The following is a 12,293-nucleotide window of genomic DNA, read 5'->3' as shown; positions in this document are numbered from 1 at the left end:
CAGCGATATTAGATATCAAAAGTATGGAAATAAAATATAAAAAAGAAACTTTAAAGTATCATGACTCTTTGTGGCCTCAATGTCACAATCATTTTAATTTGAAGACTAATTTTTTTTTTAACATATACTAATTTTCTTATTTGGATAAGGGCAAAGAAGTAGCAACCTGATAGAAAAACAACAAGTTCAAATAGCTGGGCATGATATGGAGTTTTATTTTAAAAACACACAAATTTCATCCTCATTAGTACTTAGGTAGAGAAGATGAAGTTGAGTTTTTTCTCTACATAAAAGTGCTAAAAGAGAATTCATGTAATTTTAACCTTTGGAAAGACTTGGTTACATCTTCAGAAGATTCTCCAGGTTTAAGTTTTCAGAATGTCACACTTGCACATGGGGCATGTCCTATGGGCTAAAAGCCAGGGGTCAATGCATGCCTTATGGAAAAAATGTTTGCAAGTTAAAATACGTACTACGTCTTGGGGTTTGTATATGTCAAAGCAAACAACACAACTGTTTTCATCTGGATCTAGTTCCTTATCCCCTTCCTTGAGCACTCGCAGTTGAAGCTGACCAATAGCTTTCTTCACATCTGCTTTTATCTGTCTTCGCCTCCTGGTGGAAGAATTGGGCACTCGAGGTATCCATGCACAGTACAAGAAAAGGTAGGCAACTGTGGCAGCCAGGAAGGTGAACAGAGACATGACATAATGGCTCAGCCATGGCATGTGCATTCTTCCCACTTCAATGATGATCGTCACATAAACTCCCTTCTGAATCAAGTGCAAAAGTTCCATGCCTTTCAAGTTGCCTATCATCACCGCGACTATATTTTCTGTTCCCTGGTGAGACATGGGAAACACTTTGTTGCCCGTACCTGGATAGTTATAGATGATCACCCCATTTGCTCCCTTCCCTGCTGCCACATTGATTTTGTGTGTAAAAGTACAGCCTCCCCGTTCAATGAGGGCCAACCAAGAGTCTGCCTGTTCAGGCCTGCTGAAGTTGGTCATAGGATTACAAGCATTCTGATTCCATCCTTCAGGAAGTACCACGGCACCAGACACCCTTTCCAAAGGAGAATGATTTCCAAACACTCCACTCTCTCCTAATTCTGATATAATCCGATTTCCCACCTGAAAAGTTATATTCAGGTGGGCTGTCCAAATGGCTTTTCCTTTAGAGTCAGGAAGGCTAAGTAGTAGAAAGATGCTAAGCCTCAACAGTCGCGATGAAACAGAACTATGAGTTGAAGGAGTAATTTGAAGTAGGCTCATTCCTCCATTTGCCTATTAACTGACAAACAAAAAACAAAACATCAATTATAAAGCAAAGAAGCTAACTCCAATTGTTGGCAGTAGATATTAAAGCGCATAAATGGAAAAAGGTCTGTGTCGATCAAAGGTATGCTGCTCCTTCCAGCATTTTTATTTTTGGTAGATTATCTTTCTTATAATGAAACAGAATAACAAGAGTTGTTATTACTATAATGTGATTTAAGGAAAATTATGACTTCCTAATGGGGAAATTGTGACATCAGAGGTAGTTAAGCCAATCCAGTTGTTTATATTAGTGCATTGCATACTGAAATCCTATTGGCCAAAAAGCTACTAAGCAAGGACTCATGGTATACAACAATTTGAATAAACTCTAAAGCAATAAAGAGGGAAATTTATATTTTTAAGCCTTGAGTTTCTTCCCCAGTTCTGGATAAAGTGAAAAGCTGCCTAATACCACTTTATATTCATTGTTTTTCTGTTAAGCAAAATATAAATTTATGTATTAGTGCATGTGGTTGCCCAGTCACCATTTCTCATGCATGGTTCTATGCTACCCAATATGCTAATCAATGGGCAGTAGGAACAAATCATTCCCACTCTCTCCCAACATTAAATGCTTATCCCAGATTCAACATGAGGACAATAAACATGTTGTAAGATTGATACCTTGCCAACATGCAAGGCAAATTCAACCTTTCACTAAAATCATTACTAAGAACCTACTATGTGCCTGGTAAACACTAAGCATGGTTCATATACTAGACAAGTAAACAGACACACACCTACTGGAGCTTACTATCTGGTGAGGGCAGATTTTAAACACACACACACACACACACACACACACACACACACACACAAACGTATAGTTGCAAGTTGTGATAATATGGTTGTGAAAGGAAAACAAGAGTATCAAGAATAATATAAAAGCAGCCAGACTTTGATTAGAGGTGCAAAGCATTGCTCCCCTAAGGAAGTGGTACTTAGCCTAAGACCTGAAAGATAAATCAGAATTACCCAAGAAAAGAATAATATATCAGGGAGAGGAAATGGCAGTTTCAAGACCCCAACACAGGAAAGACATAGCAAGTGAAAGGATCTGAAGCCATATATGTTTGGCAAGGTGAGAGAAGAGAGTGCAAAAGTTAATGAGAGAGGAAAGCAAATAGCAGTCAGTGTTCAGGGTAGTAAATGTTACACCAAGGATTTTGGATTAGGTCCCAAGGACAAGAGAACCATGCTGGGGGGTTCCAAGCTGGGGAGGCGACTTATAAGCATTTCAAAATGCTGACTTGTTAACAAGTGCACTTTGGCTGCCCTGTGTGGGAAGTGGATTGGAGGAGGAGAGCAGAGCGGTAAGATGACAGTGGCTTCGACTCCTGAAATGGCCAAGTAGAGAAGCAGAGGAACAGACAGGTCCGCTAGTTACTTCAAAGCCTGAATTAACAGATGTGGTAACTGGAAGGGTAGTAGTGGATTGAGGAAAGGATGACCACAACTGTTGCCAATCACTATATTACTTTATTGTTGCAAACCATGGCATCTTTACTGCTTTAAAGATCCTTTAATGCTGGTTTGCTTCTATTTTAAATCTTCACTTGAGGTCTGTTTCAAGGCTTCAAAAAATTGGCAACACTCAAACATTTATTTACTTTATATAGGACATAGCCTATGCCCCAGGCATGCTATAACACCCTGGGGATACAACAACAACAACAACAACAACAACAACAGACTAAAAGACAAAAAGAAACCAAAGGCATGTTGGAAGAATTTTTTCATTTTGACAAACATTTAATTGTACTCCCCAGCCCATAATATTTAAGTTAATATTCATTTTTAAAAATAAAATTGGAAACAAACTTGTATCATTCATACCATTTTCTTCGAGCGTGTTGTAAAGACAGATAAAATGTAGACTTTTCCCAGTTTCAAACCGAGTGAATCCCTGGCCCATTCTATTAACATTGATGAAGTGAAGCCTTACTAAGACAACAGTTTATATCATCAAATTAGAGGCTGTTTACATCTGTGATTACTTAACATTTGGGGGTAGGATTTTAAGAAGTAATTCTCTAAGTCATGGGAATAAACAGCACAGCATAAGGAATATAGTCAATGGTATTGTAACAGCATGTATAGTGACAGATGGTAGCTACCCTGTGAGCAGAGCATCATGTATAAACTTGTCCAAACATTATGTGTACACCTGAAAGTAATGTAACATTGTGTGTCAACTACACTTGAGAAAAAAATAACACCAATGGAATAGAATTTAAAACACTGGAATTACCTCCTTCCAAATTAGTTTATTAAAAAAAAAAAATCCCTAAGTTGTAGAGACCTAATGTACAGCATGGTGACTGTAGTAAATAATAATGTATACTCAAAATTTGCTAAGAAAGCAGACCTCAAGTATCCTTATCTCTCTCACCCACAAATGGTAACTATGTGAGGGGATGGATATGTTAACTAGCTTAATTGCTAGAATATAAAAATGTATACATGTATCAAAACATCACATTGTACACCTTAAATATATACAATTTTTGTTAATTATGCCTCAGTAAAGCTGGTAAAAAAAAAAAGTAATTCTTTTAGTTTGCTAATTTTTAAGGGTAAAGAGTTTAAACAGTAACTATATTTTGGCTCAAAACATCTCAAATCTCAAGGTTCTTCATATGTTTGAATAGACGGATTTGAAAAATTTACTAATTCATTTTATTTTTCTCACCATAAGGTGAAGTGACTAAGGCAATGATAGAACTTCCCCTGTCTTCTTCCTGAGTCTTAGAACAAATGCAACTATAAGAAACAATCCTTTGCCCCCCAACACAGTGGTTTCCAAATGAGGCACAACTTTCCCTTCTGAGGGACATCTGGCTATTTCTGGAGATATTTGACTGTCACAATGACAGAGTACTACTGGCATCTACTGGGTAGAGGCCAGGGACAACTTTTAAACATCCCCAAATGCACATGACAGCCCTGTGAATTAATTAGCTGGTCCTAAAATGTCAATAGTAAGGCTAAGAAACTAATGGAACAGGCTTGGGAGGAAGGAACCATCCCAAAACTCACTTCTCCATGAAAAACAAACACACCTGAGCTCTTATCAGGGAGTACTTTTTTTTTTTTAAAGATTTTATTTATTTATTTGACAGAGAGAGACACAGCGAGAGAGGGAATACAAGCAGGGGGAATGGGAGAGGGAGAAGCAGGCTTCCCGCGGAGCAGGGAGCCCAATGTGGGGCTCGATCCCAGGACCCTGGGATCATGACCTGAGCCGAAGGCAGACGCTTAACGACTGAGCCACCCAGGCGCCCCAGGGAGTACGTTTTTATAACTGACAATACATCTATCAAAAATGACGCCCTTTCCCATTTTCCTTGGAATAGACACAGTGGAGACCTGCACAAGCAACCTATTAGTCCATGAAGCCTGATTACAAACTGCATCCATTTTATCAGGACCAGACCCAAGAGTCTTCTATCCTGGGGCCAGGATACTTGAATAGAAAAGAAGGGGGAGGGCATGTGGACTGGATGACTGATGCTATTCTAATCTGTTCCTTTTAGACCATTTATTCAATATATAGACTTCCTTTCTTTTTAACAGCAAGTTCAGTCTGAACTTCGCAGGAGGGTTAAAGAGAACTGACATACTCCTATGGCTGGCTGATCCACTGGTTTAAAAAATCCCCTCCTCCCATCTTGTCATTCTACCTAAATACATCGGTTTTCGTCTTACGTAGGCTCACATCATGATCCCCCAAGGCAACTACTGTTATTTCACATATCAACAGGCAGAATGGCAGACCATCCAGAAGCAGAGAGAGACTTTTCTTCTGCCATATCTCTACAAAACTTGATGTCACTCTGGCTAGCAGGGCTTCACAAACCCATGCCTAATGGAACCCCCTAGAAATCATAGAATTATCATGACAAACTGAGGTTAATCACGATTTACCCTGCTGGGGAGAACCCGTCCCCTAGCAGAGCACGTGGTGAGGGGGACTGTAAACCTAACTGGTACTCTGCCATCAAGGAAAAAAGGTATAAACTGGAACGTGAGTAGGTAAAACAGCTACAGGCTGTAAATTCCTGAGTTTTACCCAAAGGAATGATACTTAAATAATCATTAACCGCAATATTGTAATACACACTCTATACTCTGTAGCAACAGAAGCCAGAGTCTATATTACAAGGAACACAACATGGCTCCTATGTTAAGGAGGTCATCATCTAGGCAAGAGAAAGGAGTTATACACAAATTAGGAATGTGCATGTATGTATCTTAACTTCTAGGTTCCAACTAAAATTTCAAGAAAGGTTATAATTTTCATTAAGTTGGGGGGTGTGTAAAGCAGGTGATTTCTATTCCTCTGCTATTCATCAACCTTTGTTAAGAATGCTCAAACTTCCAGAATCTCTGCTCTGATGAGAGAAATAGCCAAATATATTCAGACAGCATTGCCCAGATAGTACCTCTAAGACACAGGGAATACTGAAGAAACTTCAATAAATTATTTCACAAGTCATAGTATCCAGGGCTATGATATTCAAGATCTCCAGGAATCCACAAAACACACTGGATTTGCATTTAAGTTTGAAAACCATGTAGCTTTTCTGCAAGTAGTTAAATGCATCATAATGGGATTTGGCAGGAACAGATTACTGACTCAGAGTAGTTCACAGAGAACCACCAAAAAGCAAATAATGCTGATATTTTCTGAAAGTAGTTATCTTTAAAGATGTTTAAAGATAAAACTAAATCTTAGCTTAACATTTTATTATATTTGATTGTAAACTGTTAAGTTCTCATAAACAATGAATTTTCTCAATTTCTCCCATAAGTTAATCACTGCTCTCACATATTCTCAGACAAATGCAATAAAAAAAATTCTTTAATATACAAAGGGACTTTCTCCTCTTAATATTTCTGAACCCAGAAAAGAGTTCTGAATATGCTCAAGTGAAATACAGTAAAGTTTAAAAATAATATGAGTTTCTGAATTACCTTGAAAGTCACATACTATGTACTATGGCAGGTCCAGATGCATGAAAACCCACAAAATTTACTCAGGCTCTTATTATTTATATTAACCAATACAATGACTTTCAATTTCATTAAAGGCTCTGGTAAATAAGTATATTAGAGAAAACAAACAGCCAAAGCAGACACATTTTAAATCACCACATCACTATCCATGATTCCTTCACTAATGTGAGCCAGGATTACTATTCCTTTCTATTTACTGCATGCCTAATAGTCAGATGCATGAACAAAGCTTAGCTGTGTAAGAGCTCCAAAGCTCCAAGAAGCCATCATGACATTGAGGAAGAGGAATACTCACATTTCTCAAACACTTAAGAACACTGGCTCAAAAGAGCTTGTTTGAATGAATGATTAACACGGTCAGGTTTACCACACTTGAATGAATACTTTCCACTGCTTTAGTTTAGCCTTCAAAATCATTCCCACAGTGTACAATTCTGCAATAGCATCTTATCTAATCTCCCATCACTGTTTTGCTCACCTTGGATTCATTCTGTTGCCAGAGCAACCTACAGACAAAAAGTAATGAAGTTTACAATGGCATTCATGTTTGCTGAAAACCTTAGATGGCTTGCTCTATCCAAAGGATAATACCAAACATCTAAGAATGGAATATTAAGCCTCTCCAGCATGGTCCTCTTTCCTTTCATCCAGCCTAATTTTCTACTATTAACAATCCTGAAATTTATGCTTCCTCAATTCAAACAGCTTACGGCTTCCCAAACTCCTATTGCAGCAGTCACTATATAAGACCTTACATAGGCTTTATCCCTTATACAAAACTGTCTGTCTCTATGGTAGGTACACTGATTGCAAATGACACCAATTACCTCCTTCCCTCTAGCGACACCACCTGCAAGGTGACTTAGCAGGTCCTTCTATCATGGGATTTATTTCTATACCCCTTGAATCTGGAGGGACCGGTGACTTACACAGGTGAACAGACTAGAGCAGAAGTACTGATGTGTCAGTTCTGAGCCTAAGCCTCAGGAGGCCTTATACTCTTCCCCATTCCCCATCTCTTGGAACCCCACCACCCTCAAGCAAAGTAGACGAGCCTAACAGACGAGAAGAAACCTTGGAGGACAGCCTAGGTATCCTAGCTGAGCCTACCTGAGATCAATCTACAGATGGGCCAACATGTGCAAGAGCCTAAGATGAGCAGAGATGTCTATGTGATCATAAAGACAGAGTCTAGGCAAGACCTGAAGACTCACCTAGTCAACCCTAGACTTCTGAGCAGTAACAGATACTGACTCTCATTTTTTAGTTTATGCAAAAAATTGTCCTGATATACAGAGTTTTGGGGTGGTTTATTATGTAGAAGCTAATACAACTCCCTCTACAAAATTATCTATTAATCTCCTTGAGGTCTGGGACTCAATCTTACTTTTTTCAGTACTCATCCTCTACCACAATATCTAGCACATCCTAAGTTCTCAGTGAAGGTTGAATAAATTGTTAGTGTCATTATCCTCCATATTTTAACCTATACTATTCCTCATGCAGTAACATATTTAGTTTTATCTTTACAAGGGTGATAATTTTAGAGCATAACATAGCTAGAAAATGCATCATGAGTTCAATCTTTAATTGTTCTGTAGACTTAATACTCCACACTGGATTTCCTATAGCCATACTTGAACACAAAGATAAATGAGCTTTTAGGATACGACCCTTTAAACTGTAATGGGTATAAATCAAACTACATAAATTATATTCCATTCTGCATTCAGAATTCAAGTCAAGGATCACATAACTAACACTAAATCGAAAGACAATTTTTTCTTCTCAGTCTACCTAGTTAGAACATAGAACGGTAATCAACAGAGAAGGAACACATTACTAACCAGTCTGAGAATTGGGGAAAACCTTCACACTGTAATCTTTGCATTAAGAAGGATAGAGGAAGGAGGTGAACGTCCTTAGGTAAACACAAGATTAAGGACAATATTGGATGGTATGCTCATCTTTATTTAATCCTAGGACAAAAGACATCTTAATATTAACTCAATCATTTAGACTGGATTTTATTTGAAAGGCTGGAGAACAGGGAATTTACTCAATAAAAGGGCGGGGGGGACATACCAAAACTTGTCCTGTTCTTTTTTTTTTTTTTAAAGATTTTGTTTATTTATTTGAGAGAGAGAATGAGATAGAGAGAGCATGAGAGGGGGGAGGGTCAGAGGGAGAAGCAGACTCCCCGCTGAGCAGGGAGCCCGATGTGGGACTCGATCCCAGGACTCCAGGATCATGACCTGAGCCAAAGGCAGTTGCTTAACCAACTGAGCCACCCAGGCGCCCTGTCCTGTTCTCTTAATAGACTATTTTGCTCCTGTAGTTAACAAGAGCCAACAATGAAGACCAAATGCATATGAAGGCCGCTTTTGAGGCTGTGCCATTTTAAAGTTCTTCTAAACCCTAAAGGAGATTCTAGACCTTTCAAAGCCAAAGTCAGTCATCGAAGGTTTCTATGTTTTGCCTTCCTAAGACCAGTCCCACTGAGCACAGTTAACTCTGAGTAAGCACTTAGCAGTCAGAAATAGCAGGGTAGAGGTAATTAAGAAGATTTTCCCACTTAGATCCGTTATATTTTTCCAATTCACAGGTCACAAAACCCTTCTTCATTTACAAGGTAACTGAATCCCTCCTGGGAGGCAGCAGACAATCAAAAACAGGAGTATGGAGGCATCATACCCACAGCAACTGTGCTGATGCCCCCCAGCTGTGTGCAGACCCACTCTGAAACCCAGTCCTGACCACATGCTCGCTGAGTGAGGTGAGGCACACTGAGCCTCAGATTTTTCATTTGTAAGGTGGAGAAGTAATGTCAGCCTCCCGGCACCATGGAGGAGTATCAGATGACCACTTTCACATGTATTTGTAAATCACCAAGTACACTGCTGGCATGGCAGGGCTCACTAAATGGGCCCTCTTGCCCCTTCCCAATTCTATACAGCCTATTTCCCTCCATTTTTGACCAAATAAAGTTCTTCTGAAGCTTCAAAACTCATCTCAGTCTTCCCTTTGCAATCTCCCCAGACAAACGCACCTGCTGCTATGACACATTGTCTTTTGCATCTGACAGTAAATCTTGCCATATATTGCATGTATGCTTGTGTCTGTTCATACTTTTGCTTGACTTAAAATGTCTTGTGAGGAGCAGTGTTCACTCCTTTTGGTGATACCTGTTTCCTCCCCCTTTGCTGCTATATTAGCACAGGGGCTAATACTCAGGATCCCTCTCAAATGTTTGACTTTTTAAGCATTTATTTTTCAAAATATTAAGACATGCCAGCAGCTTTGGCAACCTCTGCTTTATAAAACCACCCATTAAAAATATATAAACAGGCAATGATTTGACAAGTCTTTCCTCAGCTAAGAATGACTTTGACAACAGTTGTCCAGAAAAGGCTTATTTCAGGGGCGCCTGGGTGGCTCAGTCGTTAAGTGTCTGCCTTCAGCTCAGGTCATGATCCCAGGGTCCTGGGATCGAGCCCTGCATCGGGCTCCCTGCTCGGCGGGAAGCCTGCTCCTCCCTCTCCCACTCCCCCTGCTTGTGTTCCCTCTCTTGCTGTGTCTCTGTCAAATAAATAAATAAAAAATCTTTAAAAAGAAAAAGAAAAGGCTTATTTCATATCACAGGATCAGAGGCCACCTTACATTTTCTCTCCAAAAGAATTAATTCCATCCACATCTTTGTATTTGAAAAATGGAACACTATACAGCCATAAAGTAACAACTCCTTCTAATGTATAAGTAGACGCTACTGAATTAAAAATCCTTTAGTCTGTGTATCAACATATCTATATACCTCAAGTCATACATCAAATGGTTATTATAAGAAAACTGTATCAGATTAATTTTGTAACATTTCAGCACCTCAAAGCCCTAAATCATATCAGCAGTAATACCAAAAACAAAGTTCTAAATGAAACCAACTTTCTCAGCAACCCAGAAGGCTTTTTATTATCCCCAGCCAAAATGCAGTCAAATCCTGCAATCCCTAGAAACCTTCTGATTAAAATCCTAGAATTCCAAGAAAATCTATATTGATACAGAACATCTGGTATCACTTTTCCACATATAAAATCCGCTCTTAAAGACTACAGATCTAGTACATTAACACCTCTTACCATCTCCAACTAAACAGCTAACATGATTGCCCATTAGAGAAAGTATTTTGGGATTCACAATAGGTGGCAAGAAAGAGTTTGCTTATTATGATTATTATTGTCCTAGTGTACATGACAAACTTCAAACAAAAGGTCTTTTTTGTTCCCTCATACCCAGAGACCTCCCATAAAAACAAAACAAAGAAGTAAACCTTTTGATAAACTCTCCTGGCACGGTATTGTTCAGCACATTGAAAAGGAGTCTTATTTCACTAATTGTTCCATTATTAACCCATATCAAATTCCAAGAACAGCATTCAGGTCACCAATGACTCAAAACTTAATTTGAGATTTAAGGAAACAAAGGGTTTGCAAAATCCACCTAAAAGAATTCATTCTATGCAAGATATAGAGTTGAATTACTTATGTTCCACTGTCTAACTGCGATGACACTAAAATTACGCAGGTGGAAAAACTAAATGATTGACATCCCATATAAATCAGGAGGGAAAGTAGACTGTGGGAAGATGGCAACAGAGAAGGATGACCTTAGGCTTGCCTTGTCCTAGGAATACAACTAGATAACTATGAAATCATACTAAGTACCCCAGAAATCAATCCAAAGACTGGCAGGACAACTTCCATCACTAGACAGAGAAGAAGCAGTATCAAAGAAAGTGGGAAGTGCAAAGATGTAGCTTGGGAGAAAAAGGTCATGGACACTGTAATGGGGAGGGAGCTGCGGTTGCAGAGAAGGGTGAGAGACAGACTAAGCACAGAGGGTAGCACATGGAGAAAAATGAACCTCTACGGCAACTGGCTTGGAAAGTGACAGGGTCCAAATTTCATGAGTTCCTGCAACCAGCAGGGCTAAAAGCCTGGAGTTTTAAAGGTCAGCGCACACTGTCTGGGAGAGCTCAGAGGATTTGGGGGTTGCTATTAGCAAGAAGGAAGGGTAAACAGCCCACAGACGTAGCGGGTGGAAATGCCAACCTGAAGAGCACCTGGGGCATACAGTGGGGGAGGTTAGTTGCTCATTTCAGAGGATGTCCCAGAGAGGAAGCATGAAGGGAGAGACCCCTCCAAGAACAAAGGGACGCTTCAGCACCACACAGGGCCACCTGCAGGAACCAGCCAGCACCCACACTCACTGTCGAATTGCTTACACCAAGCCCTGCCCCCATACTCTGGTGGAACTACCCTTCCTGTCACACTTGCCTCAGTCTTGGCCTTAGCAGGACCCTTCTCTCTCAGAAAACTGGCCCCAACCCCCTGCCCACACTGCAACTCCCAACCCAGGAGTTTTTGAAAGTCCTGCAAGTCCTCTGTTCTGGTGGCAGCAGAGACAGATCTCATTTCACAAGCAGATCAGAGCATACCTAGTTAAAACTTGCCACATTCAGACCAGGGACCAAACGCTGCCCACAACACACAAAGAGAGCTTCTGCAGAAGATTGGCCTGAAGGAAAAAGCAGCCAGGACATGACAGCAGAGTGCATGTAGCACCCACTGAAGACAACCACAGAAGCACCAGACCCTGGGGAAGAGAGGACACTAAACTGCAGGGCACTACAGGATCTCTTCTTCATAAGGCCATTGCTCTCAAGAACAAGAGAAGCAACGGACTTTCCTAACACAGAGAAACAGGCAGAGACTTTGACAAAATAAGATAGAGAAACGTCCCAAATGAAAGAACAGGACAAGGCCACAGCAGGAGATCAAAGTGAAACAGACATAAGTAACATGCCTGATGGGGAATTTAAAGCAATGATCATAAGGATACTAACTGGACTTGAGAAAAGAGTGAAAGACATGAGTGAAACCCTTAACACAGAGATAA

At 39.9% G+C, this 12,293-nt stretch overlaps 2 protein-coding genes across 18 annotated transcripts in view; both read right to left on the bottom strand.

The window, feature by feature from the left end:
* Positions 1-12,293, bottom strand: part of CADPS2 (calcium dependent secretion activator 2) — a 520,372-nt gene that overhangs the window by 353,852 nt on the left and 154,227 nt on the right. The window lies entirely within an intron of this gene.
* On the bottom strand, positions 81-2,065 carry RNF148 (ring finger protein 148). The gene has a single exon (XM_032401684.1). The coding sequence runs from the start codon at positions 1,275-1,277 to the stop codon at positions 366-368; it is 912 nt and encodes a 303-aa protein (XP_032257575.1). The 5' UTR covers positions 1,278-2,065; the 3' UTR covers positions 81-365.

The sequence above is a fragment of the Phoca vitulina genome, unplaced genomic scaffold (assembly GCF_004348235.1).
Source record: "Phoca vitulina isolate PV1807 unplaced genomic scaffold, GSC_HSeal_1.0 scaffold4, whole genome shotgun sequence".
NCBI lineage: Eukaryota > Metazoa > Chordata > Mammalia > Carnivora > Phocidae > Phoca > Phoca vitulina.
This window is presented reverse-complemented; position numbering and strand designations above follow the sequence as displayed.

Bases quoted from the DNA above. Each gene is read 5' to 3' on its own strand.
- RNF148 (XM_032401684.1), bottom strand. From the start codon at position 1,277: ATGAGCCTACTTCAAATTACTCCTTCAACTCATAGTTCTGTTTCATCG.